This window comes from Oryzias latipes, chromosome 7, assembly GCF_002234675.1.
Source record: "Oryzias latipes chromosome 7, ASM223467v1".
NCBI classification, from domain to species: Eukaryota; Metazoa; Chordata; class Actinopteri; order Beloniformes; family Adrianichthyidae; genus Oryzias; species Oryzias latipes.
The window spans coordinates 7777514-7794569 of record NC_019865.2 but is presented as its reverse complement, the minus strand read 5'-3'; the positions used below and the strand labels follow the sequence as shown (position 1 = coordinate 7794569).

Here is a 17056-nt window from a genome sequence, read left to right as displayed (position 1 = left end):
TTGATTGTTATTTGAGTTTAGGAACAAGAAACATGGAAAACACAAAAGCAAATTTTTTTCCAATAAAAAAATTGGAATCAAAACTATTAGAAAATATGGCTTGTTAAAAAATACTAAAAAATGTTTCTTTTGCATAAATTTACATATTTTAAATGCACACTTAAAGCAATGTAATCTAACTTTTGTGGAATGACCAACAACATGTAAAAATATGGAGGGGAAAATGCAACATTTTTAGTAAAAAAAACAATTTTATTTGTTCCTCATGATAACAGTGTGGGAGCCAACAATTATTGTCTAAGGACCGAGAAGAAAATTTAGAAAATGTTTACACTTTGGATGCTACAAGAACTAAATCATGGAGTTTAAGATGACGTTTACCAGAACTTCTTCAAACAAATTACATTTCTCCACATTGAGCGATGAGGATTGGGAGTTTTGGCTTGTTGTTGGGTCCTGTGGGAACATTCTGTTTGAAGAAAGAAGAACATTTCAGAATAACCAGATTAATAACAGATTGAATTTGCAGCCCATTTTCCCAAACCTTTCAGGTTTTATACTCAAAACACGGTTAAAGATCATAAGTTTTGGTACCAGGGGGGAAAAAAAATCAATAGAAATACTAAAACATCCCCTGTGACCTGCAAACTTACTTTAAAATAAAGATAGTCAGACCTGCCTCTGAGATTTTAACCATTTTTTGTTACAATCAAGTCAAGAAAAATTCTATTTAAGAAATAAGTTCTAAAAGGATCAAACAGTAGTTACGAAATTAAAGTCCAAATTTCTAATTTCTTTTATTTGTCTTAAGGTTTTAAAGAATTATTAACTGTTACTTATTTCTGACTCCAGGAAAATTTCCTGCTTTCTCTGTTTTAAAATGCTTGATTTAAAAAAAAAAACATACATTAGGTTTTAGTATAAGATAAATATAACTTCAAAACAACAGCTTTTTTCCCTTACGTGTACATTATTATAACACATTATCACATCTTTTATGTTTATGAGGAGATTTGCAAACATACAGCTCTCTTAAGGATTAACCATATCATTTCAATTGGATTTAAATTCAGATTAGACCTGTACAAACTTTTAAATCTGATTCCCCCCCCCCTAATAATTATGTTCTGGGGTTTTTGGGCTATATTGACATAAATTTCTTGCTTTACTTGGCCCCCACTTTTAATTAAGTTTTAGTTTATGACCATCACAACGGTTTTAAGATGTTAAGGGTTATTAGCTGGAAATTCTACCCAACAACAGTATCCCACCACCTCCTTACGGGGTAACCAAAGATCTTTTAGCAGGAACCCTTCAATTTTTTTTCTATACACTTTGCTGGAAACAAAGCCCAGCTGCCCAACTTTGTTCCCTTTTGGTTGTTAAACATTTTAAACATAGTCAATAAAGGTTCATCTTTACCTCAATTTTTCTCATGATCAGCAAACCATCCACCACTTTTCCTGAAACAGAAACAAATTTAAGAATTTTAATCACACACAGAAGAAGAAAACAAAAAGCGCTCTTATCTTAATAACGACTTATTTACCAAAAACAACATGTTTCCCATCTAACCAGTCACATTTCGTGCAGGTTAGGAAGAACTGGCAACCATTTGTCCCAGGACCACTGTTAGCCTGTGAGAGAAGTGAATAGTAAAAATAAAAACAAAACAAAAAATGTTTCAATCCAGTCGAATCTGATGTCATGTATAATAACAAGACATCCAAAATATTCACAGGGCAACCTCTTTGCCTGATGAAGATGTCTCACTCTGTAAATGTGAATTCCTTTGCAAACCTACCATAGAAAGAAGACCAGGAGCAGAGTGCTTGTGCTTGAAGTTTTCATCTGCAAAAGGTCCTCTGTAGATACTGCAGACGCCGGTTCCATCCCCCTGCAGAACAACTATTCTCAGCAGAGCTCTTGAGATGTAATTCAGCTTTCAACCACAAGAGGGAGAAAGCTTTCCTTTCCTGCCATCATTAGATTTCAGAGCAACATTTAATTGGTTATGTCCTGAACATAGCTTAATGATGAGGAAAAGAGAAGCTACTCAAACTGAGATGTTTCAGTTCACATTTTTGGTTAGTTCTGCATCTAGATCTGGTTTTGAATTTCTATTTCTTGCACATATGATGCTTAACCTTTGTGTTGTGTTTTCATTCTCCTGCATGAGTTTATGATTTATTGTAATACAAGACATAAAAAAACCTGTCTTTTATTTTGCATTTATAAACTACAACATCAGCCTGTATTTAATGGTACTAGTTCACCTGTAAAAGTCATCTGTAAGTTTTATGAGTATTTTAAATTGGGTTTATTTCAGAAGTGTTGTATACCTGCAAGAGTTAGACAGGGTGTGTCTGCATTGAAAAATCAAGATCTATTAAAAAACAGGCTAATGACAGAAGAAAAAGCTTCAACAGTTGAATGACGTCCAAACCTCAAAGAGATTAAACACTCGAACGCCAGCAAACACACAAACGCCAGCAAACACACAAATGATTAACATGATCTAACTTTTACTTTTGTCCAGCCTAAGAGAGATGTCGAGACGTTAGCGTACTTACATTGACAAAGTCTCCTCCTTGTATCATGAAGTCCTTGATGACTCTGCCATGGGACAAAGGTTGAGGGGGGGGGGGGGGGGGGGGTCAATAGAAATATAAAAACATTCGCTGTGACCTGCAAACTTACTTAAAACTAAAGATAGTCAGACCTGATATTTGAAACATTTTTTGTTACAATCCAGTCAAGAAAAATTCTATTTGAGAAATAAATTGTAAAATTATAGGCACGACATTAGACAGAAACGTACACTGAAGATCTACGCACACAACTGTTGATCCGTCTTAGCCTTTGAGTCACAAAAGTTAGCTTTCAAAGCTATAAAGACAAAGCACTTTGTTTCTGTGTACGGTGCAAGTCTTTCTAATTAGTTGTGGTATTTTTCTATTTTTTTTGTCTCATCACAGTTGCCTTGATGTCGGCAGTGGAAAGAAACTAAGCTTTTCTTTGTGATTCTTGAAGTGCATCCCATCTTATCCTCTCTTATCCATTTTAACTGCTGAGTCCCAACTAAAAGAGAGCCTCCAGTGCTGGCAGGTTTCTATCTCCTGGACTGATCTCAGACACTAAACTGGTCCCCATTTTCTTTTACGATCAAGTCAAACACGGGCCGTCTGGGTGACTTAAAACAATCCTCCTTTTTTGGTTTAGACTTGGTGATTTAGATAGAATTTGGTTAGATAAACCTGACAAGAAATGTTATTACTTTAAACTTGAATCAGAATTTGGTTGTTCTTCCCACAGTTTTAAGCCTTCTACTACACAGCTGTTTTCTACAATCCTACAAAATCCCCGACTCTGTGTTAAGCGCACCTTGAAGATTTGATGCTGATTTGGAGGGAAAAAGTACCAACACCAATTTGATTTGGACTTTTCTATTGCTCACTGATTTAACATTTTTTAAATTTATGGAAATAAACAATTATTATTTACACATCTGAAAGCATGCTTAGTTCACTGCCTTTTTTCCCTCCTGCCAAATATTGTTTTTGCACTGAATATGAAAAGGTCCACCTTTTGCAACTATTACAGTTTCAACTCTTCTGGGAAAGCTGTCCACAAGGTTAAGTAAGGAGTGTGTTTGACCATTCTTCCAAAAGTGCATTGATGAGGTCACACACTAATGTTGTTCTATCGGGTTCAGGTCAGGACTCTGTACAGGCCAGTAAAAGTCTTCCACAACAGACTCTGTCATCCATGTCTTTATGGGCCTTGCTTTGTCCACAGTCATGTTGGAAGAGGAAGGGGGGCTCTCCAAACTGTTCCCACAAGGTTGGGAGCATGGAATTGTCCAAAATGTTTTGGCATCCTAAAGCATACAAAATCTCTTTCAATGGAACTAAGGGGTCAAGCCCCAGTCCTGAAAAGCAATCCCACACCATAATTCCTCCTCCACCGAATTTCACACTTGGCAAAATGGAGTCTGAAATGCACCCAGACTCGTCCATCAGATTGCCAGATGGAAAAGTGCGATTTATAACTCCAGAGAACACATCTCCACTGTTTAGAGTCCACTGCATCCGACGCTTTGCATTGCACCATTCCATAAAGCTCTCTGCGTACTGTACTTGGGCTAATCTGAAGGACACATGAAGGTTGGAGCTCTGTAAAAATTGACTGTCAGTTTGACGTGGCCTACCACTTCATGCTGAGTTGCTGTTGTTCCCAAACTCTTACATTTTGTTCTGATAGAGCTGACAGTTGACTGTGGAATATTTAGGAGCAAGGAAATTTCACGACTGGATTTCTATGACAGTTCCACGCTGGATTCACTGAGTTCCTGAGAGCGGCCCATTCTTTCACAAATGTTTGTAAAAACAGTCTGTATGTCTGAGAGCTTGATTACACCTGTGGCCAAGACAAGTGCTTAGGACACCTGATCATTTGGATGGGTAAGTAAATACTTTTGGTAATAAAGTACTTACTCGAGTATATATTTACTTTCCTTTTGGGAGCCTCACTTGAACACTTTCTTTTTGAATAAAATTTTCATTGTACACTGTAACCTGTTTGACATGTCTGACATGTCTGACAAAGAACGATAGTCTGATTACCATCGAGGCAAATGAGATAGATGAAACACATCAACATTGTGTTAAATGTTCAACATATAATTCTGGACTGAAGCACATCGCAGAAAACGCAGAATGAACAACAGAAACAGAGAAAATAAAAATGTAAAAAATTGTAAATTTGAAACTTCTATTAAAAAGAAGTTATAGAACTGTTATAGTACGATGGAGTTTTAGGGCCACCAAAAAAAATAAAAAAAAGTAAAATTACGAGATTGAGTGGAAGTGAGCGCACAGAGCAGCAGGTGAACCCCACGCAGCACGCAGCAAAGCAGGTCGACTAAACTCAATTGAACAGGTGAGCTGAATTGGAAGCTCATTAGTTTGATTTTACAATTTATTAATGTTTTATTTATTGATGGGTGGTTTGCGGGATCACTGCAGCACAATGAAGCCATCGGTATCCCTGCAGCTGTCCACTTAAATCCTTTCTTCCTCCTTCAAAGACAAGATCTCTACATCTTTGTGACGCTTCCGTCAGAGGAGGAGCACTTTTTGGCATTTTCAACGTTCTAATGCTAATATAACAGACTATTTTCATTCCTCTTTCTTGTTTTCTGTTGAAATGGGACGTTTTATCTGGAGGAGGAGGCGTATGTAGCACTGTTTACTTCCACATTGGTGTTCGGATGACAGGTTCATGACGTAGGGTGACAGATGAACTTAAGGTTATGTGAATGAAAAGGAGAATAAAGGCTGCAGCGATCCTCTACACCCAAACGTGTCTCTGAGCTGCTTATTTTACATATGAAACTCCGCTTTACCAACACCAAACCCCGGAAAGCCGGCTCCACTGAAAATAATCTGATTATGAGTAGTCAAAAGGTTCCGAATCTCTTTGTTTTTTAAACCTATCCAGAAATAAAGCTTCACAAAAGGCTCCACATATTTCATCTTCAAGCTAGGCTGCGATAAACAGAAAACTTTGGTGTTTTTTCCTCGTTAATGTATGACTTTCGTTTGGTAAATTTACGAGATTTAAAGTTGTAAATTTAGGAGAAAAAAAATCATACATGTATGAGTTTTATCTCATAAATTTTCAAGATAAAAACCTGTACATTTAGGAGAATTTTTCTCGTAAATTTAAAACCTAAAACCTCGTAATTTAACAGTTATGACTTTCTTTCTCGTAAATTTACGACTTAAAAGTCGTGAGTAAAAAAAAACTTGTTTTCTTGTTTTTTTGTAAACTGGCCCTAAAACTCAGTCGTAGTTATAGAACTGTTAACAAATGAAAGAAAAAGTTTATTTGTAAGAGTTGCTGTTTTGTATTTAAAGTTTTAATAAAGTTTAAAAGCTGATTCTAATTTTTTATCATGGCAAGGGTTTGATCCCATTTGCTGCCAGGACATGTTTGACATCCGGCAACAGTTTATGGTGATGCTCCAAAATGGCGCCAGTTGTTGGCGCCGCCTATGTCAGCCGACATACCAAACTTTGAGAGAGCATCATCACTACGCCACATCAGAGGAGGCCTGCCCCACGCAGGGCAAACCGTTGTTCTGGAGTGAAATAATGTCACCATGACATCTGTCACCCAACGTCAATCATGTCACAGTAGCCAATTGGCTCGAAGCCCCGCCCCAACATAAATTAGGATCAACTAAAAATAAAGAAAAGTCTGAATTAAAACTGTGTCAATGTTTACAATTTCTTTCCCCAATATTCCATAATTCCTTCAAATTTACAAAGTGCACTTTCAAGTTTAAAAGTGTTTTTTCAATTTTACAATCTTTATATTTTAATCTTTGTATAAAGTCGGTCTGACCCCCCTACCCCCACTGCCCTTCCCAAACAGTGACAGGATCCCATTGACCCCAAAAAGGGATTCAGCAGGTTTGGAAAATAGCTGGCTTTTTGTCTGTTCTCTCTTATTTTTTTCCAATACCTGGAACGTCTGCTTTGCTCCTTTAAAATAGAGGTTCCAAGTACTGAGAAGATGAAGAGTATTGTCCTAAATTTGAACTCCTTGTTTTGATTCCAAGTAAAACTTGATGAATGAATTGGTTTTAAGAACAAGATTTTGTGTTATAACCACTCAAAGAGGGATTATTGGATACAATTTCAGTTTACTTGTCAGACAAAGAGTTCTCCAATCACTCAGGAGACGAGTCTCCTTTGACACTGTAACTCAATAAGTTAGAGGCCATTTATGGCAACAGAGACATTAGACTCAGCTGCAGGTACACACACCACTTCACTTTGAATCAAACAAGTCTTGGTTTTTGAGCCTTTACATTTTTAGATTCCACGAAAAAGAATTCTACAGTAAAATAAAAATAAATAAAATTTAATCCCAACTAAACACTTTAAACTACAATGTTGTGTACCTGTGAAATGTGCAACCTTTGTAACCGATGGGAACGCCGTCCTTCCTGTAGGTGAGAAAAAAATTAATAATAAGGTTTGCTTTAAAAGCTAAAGTAAACATTCCATGACTACTAGCTATTAATTAATTATGAAATAGCATCTTTAGATGAAAAAAAATTGAATTTTCTATAGTCATTCTTTTTTGGGATTCACTCGTATGAATCATCTGCCTCCATCTAGCCTTGTCCTCTGTATCTTCCATGCTCACATCAGCCTCCTTTAATACATCCATGAACTTCCCTTTTGGAACGATTTTTCCGTTCTCCTTTTGTTTTGATTGTTTAAAATACTCCAAAACTTCTCTGCATTTCCGATTTCCTTTTACCAAACCTGGAAACTTTTTGTTTAAAACAAACTAAACCAATTGTATTGAAAGAGAACATTAGAAAAAGTATACATAAATTACTGGTTTTTCATGCCAAACCATTTTTTGTCTTACCGAAACTCTCCTGTGCAGAACTGCCTGCAAGAATACATAAGATTTTTTTTTCAATTTATGTATTATAAGATTAAAATGAGAAAAATAATTTTTGACAACATACATCAACACAAAATTAAAAAAAAAAAAAAAAACGAATGCAGTGAACTGCAAAAAGGAGCAATACTAACCGGAAATTCTCGGCCGTCTTTGGAACCACATCAGCAAACAGTTCAATCTTCATTCTTCCAACATCCTGACAGACATGAAAAACTGGTTTTGGAACAAGAATGCAAACAGAAGGTGATACCTTACATAAAAGAGGATCAAAATATGTGAAAAGCAAACAGAGCACCTATACATTAGCAATGATTGTTCTAAAAATAAAAATAAAAAAGCTGGTATAAAAAATACCAACTAACTTTGATTACAGTGTTTCATAACCATCGTGTTTATTCATGTGGTTTTGTGCATTTCACATACTAACCTCGAAGGTGTGGTAAAATGTCTTTGCTCTTTTTTAAGCACCACTACAAACCTTATATAAAAGAAAAACCTGAAAAAATATCTACAGCCATGTTTGAGGGTGTACATATAGACACAATTAGTTACATAAAAGTGATGTGTAAATACATTTTTAAAAAACCCTGGAGAAAAAACAAACACTAAAGATGTCCCGTGGACCTGTTCATCCAGTCCTTCCAGGAACCCGGACGTTATACAGACTTTCTTTAATATGTGAACAACAGAGACAAATTAATAACTAACAGAACTTCCTCTTAGCTTGCAAAAATCTGTGGCAAGGAAAAATTAGAAAAATACAGTGACAGACTCATCTGAATTGTTCAGCACCTCTATAATTGTTTTCAATAAGAAAATGGCTGACAAAATGTTCAGCTTTAGGACAGAACAGTAGTGAACAATTGGGAATACTTTCTCACAAATGAACCCATTTCAGCTAAATAAAGCAAGAAAGGCTTTGTTTTCCCCAGATTTTAATAGTATAATTTGCATATTGTACAAGCATATGAAAATTGTACAACTTTAAGACCCATTCTGATGAACAATTGTGTTTTTTTAACCTATTCTTGTGGCATTTTCTGATGATAGGACACTTCTGAATATTTCTTTATTCAAATGTTAGTAAATCTAGGGTAAACTAGCTCAGTGACCTTGTGGAAGAGTGTCCACCCTATGAATGGAAGGTTGTGAGTTCAAATCCAGGCTGAGTCATACCAAAGACTAAAAATGTCTCCGTGCTTGGCACTCAAAATGAAGGGGTTGTATTGGAGGGTTGAACTACCAAATGGTTACCGAGCGCGGCTGTGTCTGCAGCTCCCCGCTCCCCCAGGGGAGAACAGATTTCACACAACTAAGTGTTTGACAGATAACGGGACTTTAACTTCAACTTTAGACATGTTTGAAAAAGAGCTTATTTGTTACATTAAAAAAATACGCTTGGTGAGCCACAAGCTCCCTGCTCTGCTGCATTCGCTTACAGACAAATAGATCCATGTACGTCTTAGTTTTAATCGTCCGAGCTGGAATCTGGCACAAAATTGTATGGCTGGATAGCTGCATTATTGCTCACCCCCCTTTTTGATGCACTGGTAATGCTAGGTTTGGTGCGTGAGGGGCTGTAAGCTAGCAGAAGAGGTGTAAAGAGAGCTCTCAGCAACTAAAAGGGGAAGGGGGTCTGGGGTCGCTCAGAATTTCTAATGAACAATTGCTTGCTGCTCTGCAGAAACTCCTAACATCCCAGAAAACAAAGGTTTTTTGATTTAGGCTAAAAGTGAATCATAAAAGATCACAGGGAAAGCTCAAAAGATGATCAGAGTGAGTCTAATTAAAAACAGATTTAGAAGCTTTTCACCTCACATAAGTTTCTTTTATGAATTGTTTGTGTGTAAGCTTTATTTCATGCATGCAAAGGAGGAAAATGCAAAAGTGTGTAAACTCAAACTGAAATGCCGGTACAATTAGAACAGTTTTTCTGCTTATATTCAACCCTTCAGATAAATGACAGGACAACCAGCAGCCACTGCATCTTCAGTGCGTCTCTAGTCCTTGAAATGTACTGACAGTACCCCGGCAAAAGGATAGTACCCCGGCAAAGTGAAAGTACCCCAGCAAAGTGATAGTACCCCGGCAAAGTGATAGTACCCCGGCAAAGTGATAGTACCCCGGCAAAGTGATAGTACCCCGGCAACGATATGAAACAGAAAAGATCACACACTGCTCTTCATTTGCAGAAAGTTTTAATTGTTTGTCAAAAATATGGGGAAGTGAGAAAAAGGAAGATAGTTTAATAACTGCTAAAATTTCTTTTACCCTGCTTTTTGAGGTTCCTGTAAAATCCTTTTTTATTTTATTTTATTATTTTTATTTTGTTTTTTATCTTGTCAGGATCAGGATCTCTTTTTCCAGGGTGATCTGGCCAAGAGGTCAGCAGCACACGTCATTAAAACAAACCAGACAACAGAAAGGCAAATAAAATTCAATAAAAAAAAATATATATATGTGTTTAAAAACAAGACAGTCTATAAAACGGAAACTTAATAGTGTAACAGTTAGACATAATAAGAGTAATAAAATAAAAGTACAAACACTGTTCGAAATATGAAAAACGTATTTGTTTTTTTTCTAATCGATTTATGAACGTGTTTTTAATTGAAACTCTTTTATATATTACCGTTTTGGTTCCCTTTAAAAATAGGAAAGTTAGGTTGAGAAAATGTACAAATGGTTTAAATCGGTTTCAAAATGTTATTATTGGTTGCAACAACATAGTCTCCTTACCAAGCGTTTAATCATACTTGAGACTTTAATTTCCACACCACACCTCCTAACCATCCTGCAGCTACAAAAAACTTAACATTGTTCCTGCTGAGAGCAAACAGACGCAGAGCAAACTGATGAAATTAAAACTCTCAGGTAATGCCCTATTTCTGAGAAGCAACATAAAGCTGACATTTAAGCAGTAGTAGATTCGTGGAATTCTCTCGCAGCTGCTTTTGTTGGGAAACAAATAAACAAAACCACCCAAAGAGTCTGGTTTCACTCGGTATGTGTTGCATTTCCCTGCTTCAGTTCATGTAAATGATTGCGAGAAGAGGCCCTCACCTGCTAGGCCTATGAGAGCAAACAGGTTTTCTTTGAAACAAGGAGGGTGTTGCATAGCGAGTATGATATCACTGAGAAAAGGTGGAGCCTTAAAAAGCCGTCTAGGGAGGGGCGGCAGGACTGCATCGCAGTCAAACCTCAGCCGCTGAAAGCATGCACAACCTCTCCCCAAAGCAGAAAGTTTACTGAACCTCTGAAAATGTGCACAGGAGAAAGCAGGTACAGTCATTTCCTTATTTCGTCAGTTTCTGATAATATTCGATCGGGGAACTTAAATGTGCAGCTGAATGAATTGATGCTGATGGAAGTGAATGTCAACAGAGTAAAAAGAATCCTAAAGTAAGTATGAACACTGCTGCTGCCCATGTTCAGCTTTTTAGCTAAGCGATTCATAAAATTTCCAGTTTGATTTTCAACAACAACGACCAAAAATGATAAAGGGTAACGTTAAACAAGTAAAACAGGTAGATATTCTGCTCATTGTTAACCCCTGAGGGCAGAAAACCTCCCCAGAGTCGTCAGATAATGTGGACCATGTATGATGAAACAGAGAAGAGTGGCTGATTCTAGAAATTGTGGTGAAGCAATACAGAGACAAAAGCAGCTTAACTGTTTGTAAAATACTAAAAAGAGTAAAAACGCAATCTAGTGCTTACATTTCTGTAAAGCAGGAGCGGACACTCATATCTTTGCACACAGATAAATGAGGACAACTTAAGAACTAGGAGATCCGTTTGGAAAGGTCACTAATTGCAACACAAAACAATTTTCTGAATTAATCTTTTATCAAAACTGAAAACCAGCTTTGACAGACTTTGTTACAAAATGAAGAATTAAGTTTGGATCCATATTACATGTATTGTGCACATCTTTAATACATTTTTGTATGTTTAATATATGTTTTTATGTTAAAAGGTACTTTGTTAGTAAGAGAATGAACTATTCAAACTAAAATGTATACGTAATAGGTACTGGCACTAAATTAGTTTATTGACAACAGCTTCCTAAACTAAATATTCTAAGCAGCAACAACTTTAAGTAAAAAGAAAAATGTTTGTGTTGAACATGTGTCCTGGTTATTTTTTTAACATAGATTGCCAGTATTAAAGACCCATTCCAATAAAAAAACATGTTTTTGGTGTTTTTAACTTGTACTCGTGGCATTTTTCTGATAATGGAGGACACATATAAAGAAAATTAAGCTAAAAAATTACATTTCTGAGTATATCTTTATTCAAATTGTAAATCAGGAGCAAATGCAAATAAAAAAGCAGTCTGGAAAACAGTGTATTTATGAGAACATACACTCGGTGGGCCACAAGGTCCAGGCTCTCAGCAACAGGGAGGGGAGGGGAGGGGGTTGCTCCACGCTGACTCTGAAGTAAATTTTAAAACAAACTACTGCCGCTCTGCAGAAACTGTCTTTTTTAGGCTAAAAATAGCATAGTTCTAATTGCTCAGGATAGATGACTCCAGTAATCAAAGGTGATTGTACTGGAACTTTAAAAACAATGATTCTGAGAGGGTGAAGTGCGCTTCTAACTTTTTCTAAGATCAAAATGGAGTTCAACAATTAAATAACCAACAAGTTGATGTTTTTTATTACGCTAAACTGCATAAGTTCTGTGTGTTAAGAGATGCCTGTTTAAAAACCTCCACAAAACTTTCATATCACACATTGAAAAATGATATTTAGTCACGAAGAATTGTACTTTTTGCCTGTTTTTCTCCGTCTCTTGTGAGCTGTAAACTTTACTCCACTATTTTTACTAACCTGTCTACTACGGTAATTCATTGTTTTGCATCTTTTCCAGGACTATCTTGAGCACCTTGAAACCGAACTCTGCATGACACAAAGGGCACCCGAATATTCATCGGCATCTGAGGCAAACCCCAAAATGATGAAAATGCTGGCGATCCTGGGCCAATGGGACATCTCTGGCTGTCACACGGATAACATGAGCAGTTATTGTTTACTTTTTCTCTTCAAATTGGGATTGGACTTGGTTGTCTTCTTTTTATGCAGCCCCAAGAAGTATACCTACTTCCTAAGCATATGCAGCCTGTCCATTGCACTGGGTGACTTGGTTATTACATTTTTAATGACGACCATATGGTTTCTTGGAACTGAGAGGTCTTTCGTGTCCCCCTGCTTCATCTTGGCCAAAGCATCTGTGATATATAGTGCACTGCCGCTGCCTATGATGTGCCTGGGTTTACTCTTCTACTGCTTGGAGAATACTCGTCCGAGCAGCTCCGCCGCATTCCTCAAATCCTTCAGAAATGTGTGCTTAACTTTACTGGTGTGGAGCGTAGCTATTGTTTTCTCAATTATCTTTGTCAATGCTGAACCAAGAGAAATGGAATATGAAACTGGGAGACGCGCATTGGTGTGTCAAGTAGAAGAGTCAACGCTGGTGGCCAGCTTTACATCATTACTTTTCATTGGAACATCATTTACCCTGCTGCCGTTTTGCTCAGAAATTTTCCACTGGATGAAAGAGGCTGACCAACTACTAGAGGCAAGGCAGCAAACAACAACAAACAAACAGCAACGTACAAACAAGAGCGACCTGTTTTCCACTTCTGCAGGAACACAAGCAACTGATGGGAGGAACAATGGAGAGAATTACCAGAAGGAAACGATCTGGCCACGCCCACCTCTGTGGACCAGCCTAACACTAGGCTTCAGTACATTTTGGATGCCTTACCTGGTAGTGTCTCTAATCTGTCAGCTCTGCGGTTTCCCAGTACCTGCCTACATTTCTGTTAACCTCCTGTGGTTGGAATGCACCAACAGTTTGATGACAGGCGTAGTGTTCTGGGTAAGGAGCAAAACAACAGGGCCATACGACAATCTACCAGAAAATGTCTGCCTTTGGCACATTTACTGGCACCTGAGTAAAGGCACTCAACAGGTGATAATGCCTCTTCCTGTTTTCAACCCGTCAAAAGACAAAGAACAAACCTTATTTCTTGTTTAAAGAAATACAGAATAACTGTTTGTCATTACAACGGGTTCCCCTGAAAACACACAACGATATCTACACACTTACGTGGATCATTTACTTCTGCGGTGTAGGAAGTTAGCTTGAAGGGCCAAACTACCAAGCTTGCACAGCAAAAATACTTAAACTCATGTAAAGAAAGGGGATCACAATCAACTGTACCTGTTGATTTATGTAAAAAAGTACGGGAAATGCTGCCATTGTTACCTGTTTACAACTTTTCACTTTTTTTATACTTTGGTTTTTAAACAAATAATTGCTTTTATCCTGTAGACAATAAAATATATTCAAAAGTCATGTGAGTTTCTTTTTCGATTTTTATGTATTTAATATTAAAAAGGCAGTTCATGCCATGTCAGGTATGTGCTTTATAGCTAACGAGAATCAAAGTGGGTTTTTCCATCCATCTATTTTCTTGACCCACTGTATCCTTTTAAGGGTGACGGGATAAAGTATGTTACGGTTTGATAAAAAAGAATGGAATTTCCACCGGTAACCTCTGATAAATATGTTTAGCATTTACTCTGGCTCAGTGTTTAGCTTTATGCCATTTGGATTACAGTCAAGCATCAGCTAAATCAGGGGTCAGCAGCCTGCGGCTCTCTGTGGTTTTTTAAAATAACGATCATGTCTAAGATTGCCGTGTCACACCTTTCACACCGTCGGGATGTGCGAGCGGGCAGAAGAAAGACAGCAGCGTGAAGACGCGGAGGGGGCGTGTCTGCGACAGACCAGAGTCTCTTATAGGATGGAAAGTTCTTCATGTTGAATGAGGTTGAATGAGAAGTGAATAAAAGCCTCATCATGCAGAACCTCTCCGGGTCGTCTGTCGACCAGCTGTTGTATTTTTGTCACCAGGTCTGAACCAGGAACGGGTCGGAACCAGGCGAGCTGCTCGTCCCTGTAGCGGTTACCCTGTGCTAACGACTACGGTCAGCAAGCAGTCAGCAAGGTTCATAAAAATAATATAAAAAAAAAAAACAAAAAAAACTAACGGGCTGAGTATTAGGTTTCTGATTAAAGTTTGGATTACACACCTGCGTCACCGCCACGACTCCCAACAATGTTCTGGGACAACAATGGAGAATTTTGAGAAAATTGAAGTTCCTCATGATGAATGAATTATTAATATGTAATGAGGAATTAGCAAACAACAAAGTCTCAAATGTGGCAAGACATTCCAGTATAAACATGCAGCTTTTGTCTAAAAACATCCAGATCCAGATGAGAAAATAAGTTGTTTGTTGACAAAAATCTATTGGAGAAGCAGATTAACTGCTAGTTAATTACAACATATTTGCTAGTTTTGTGGCCTCTCGGGGAAATGGTTCTCATCGGAACCTATTAAATAACAGAGGATGAAAAAAAAAAGAACGCAGCGCCCCCTGCTGGTTCATCACCGCGGTGATCAAAAATCCCACACCGTCACAGCTCAATTTAGACACATATTAAAGAAGCAGCCACAAAAACACATCTACTGAAACTATCATCATTCTCTGGAGCAAGGACGCGTTGAAGGGGAAAATAAAAACATAAGGCAGGAGACACCAAATTGATGAAGCAAGGCACAAAAACACAAGTAAAAAAGGTCAGTCCAACCTGTCCATAATGATTTCTGCGGAGGCAGAATGTCTTGGGGGAGGCTGTTTTTGCCGATAAAATCAACAACAACTGCAAATGAGGCCTCATTGTTTGCTATGCTGCTTTCATTTGGGACAGTTAAAAGAAAATACCTTTGGGACCTGAGAGTTCTTGGAAGTCTGTAAGATCAACGTGCCTTATAAAAAGGAAGCACGTAAGTTTTTCAGAGTTTTTAAATGTCTTAAAAAAAAGAACATGTTTGTGGACGTAAAGGATACAGAAATGTATAAAAGAAATTAATCAAGTTATGAGTGTAACAGCCATATCAGTTGAGAATCACAGATACAAACAAGATCATGTTAAAATAGAGGTATAAAATTGATCAGGAATAATCGGTTTATCTCTGTCAATTTCTCTTCTTTTTGTGCTTTACTCTATCGGAACGTCCAGTCACAAGCTTATTTCTACCAAGTCAGGTTAATTACAGTAAGCTGAAGGTCATCAATGTATCTATGAAGCGTGTTTTTGGACTGTGGGAGGAAGGGATGCACGGGGAGAACATGCAAACTCCACACAGAGAGTTCCCAGCTAGGTCTTCTCGCCGCGAGAGCGCTAACCACTGTGCCATCGTGCAGCCCTTATGTTATATGCCAAATGAATAATAAATATCTAGATTGTTTTCCATTTAGTCATTTGTCATCCTTTTAGATTAAAAGAAATTGGACTGTACCGGAAAGTTAGTTGAATATTTTATGTATCAATTCATAGACCATGTATCGAGATGCGCATCAATTCATTTGAGACGGAAAGATATACAACCCCACTCCAGAGCAGTAAATTAAATACAAGGTACCTATCTACGGCGGGCATGGTGCAGCGTTAGGGCGGTCGACCCATGATTGTAATATTGCAGGTTTGATTCCCGCCTTGCACACCCATGAGTCAAAGTGTCCTTGGGCAAGACATTGAACCCCACCTGGCCTCTGGTGGGAGGTTGGCGCCAGTGTTCGGCAGCGGAGCCGCCATCGGTGTGTGAATGTGTGTGTGACTGGGTCTGCGACTGTAAAGTGCTTTGGGCCTTGAAGAAGGTAGCTAAGCGCTATATAAGTATACGCCATTTGCCATATTTAAAAGACAGATTGATAGATAGCAAGCAAGAAAGGGCATCGTTAGTATTATATTAAACTTTGGAAATGTGTGTTGTACTCCCTGATTACTTGATTCACCTGAATTAAGTTAAAAAAACAAAAACAAAAAAAACACAATGGATCTAGGGGAAAAAAAGCTTTGCGATATCAAAGTACAGACGGAAAGACTCTCACAGACTAAGTTAAGTAGAGAATTAAACAAGCTAGAAAATAAGCAAAAGTAAAACCAAACATGTTGTGTAGTCTTTGTTGGATCTAATGGAATGCTGTATAAACATTACTTTAAGCTTTTAAAAATATAAAAAAAATAAAACGTCGTTTGTTAAAAGAGTGTCTAAACCGGACTTTAATTTGTTAATACGACGGTGAAATTCAGACAGAGACACATGATGATTCACCACACAAAAACTACTTTTATTTATAAGGATGCATCTAATAAACAGACGCAAACCGTATCACGCGCAGTTTACATGATATTATTCTTTCTCTGTAAAGAATAACTATATATTTGAGTCGATTTTCAAGTTACCCTTAAGCCTTAGCTAACAAATTTTAGCCATTTATTCAACTTTTCTTTTAAGCTCACTTACCTGACCGCCGATGGTGATGTCGAAGAAAACGATTGGATTGTTTGGGTTTGTAGGTTGAACAGACATAGTGATATTTTATACATACAACTTATTAACTTTAAATAATAGCAATGTTGAATTCACACGCCACTCATTTGAAAACCACGCACATGCGCAGTAAGAGTCTACGGTGGCT

The 17056-nt window shown here is 37.5% G+C and overlaps 2 protein-coding genes across 3 annotated transcripts; one reads left to right on the top strand and one right to left on the bottom strand.

Annotated features, from left to right (window-relative positions):
• Positions 1-231: 231 nt before the first annotated feature.
• Positions 232-17056, bottom strand: ppih (peptidylprolyl isomerase H). Its single transcript, XM_004070353.4, has 9 exons — positions 16882-17056; positions 7623-7687; positions 7453-7476; positions 6974-7018; positions 2574-2616; positions 1805-1897; positions 1550-1637; positions 1423-1463; positions 232-469 (listed from the first exon to the last, which is right to left on the bottom strand). Exons 1-9 carry the CDS (start codon positions 16945-16947, stop codon positions 401-403), a joined length of 534 nt encoding a protein of 177 aa, XP_004070401.1. The 5' UTR covers positions 16948-17056; the 3' UTR covers positions 232-400.
• LOC105354339 lies at positions 10591-13859 on the top strand. 2 transcript variants are annotated; one of them, XM_020704513.2, is made up of 2 exons: positions 10591-10773; positions 12369-13859. In XM_020704513.2, the coding sequence occupies exon 2, from the start codon at positions 12402-12404 to the stop codon at positions 13536-13538; it is 1137 nt and encodes a 378-aa protein (XP_020560172.1). In that variant the 5' UTR covers positions 10591-10773; positions 12369-12401; the 3' UTR covers positions 13539-13859. The 2 variants fall into 2 exon arrangements, with proteins under 2 accessions (XP_020560172.1, XP_020560173.1); XM_020704514.2 differs by having other exon boundaries at positions 10591-10893.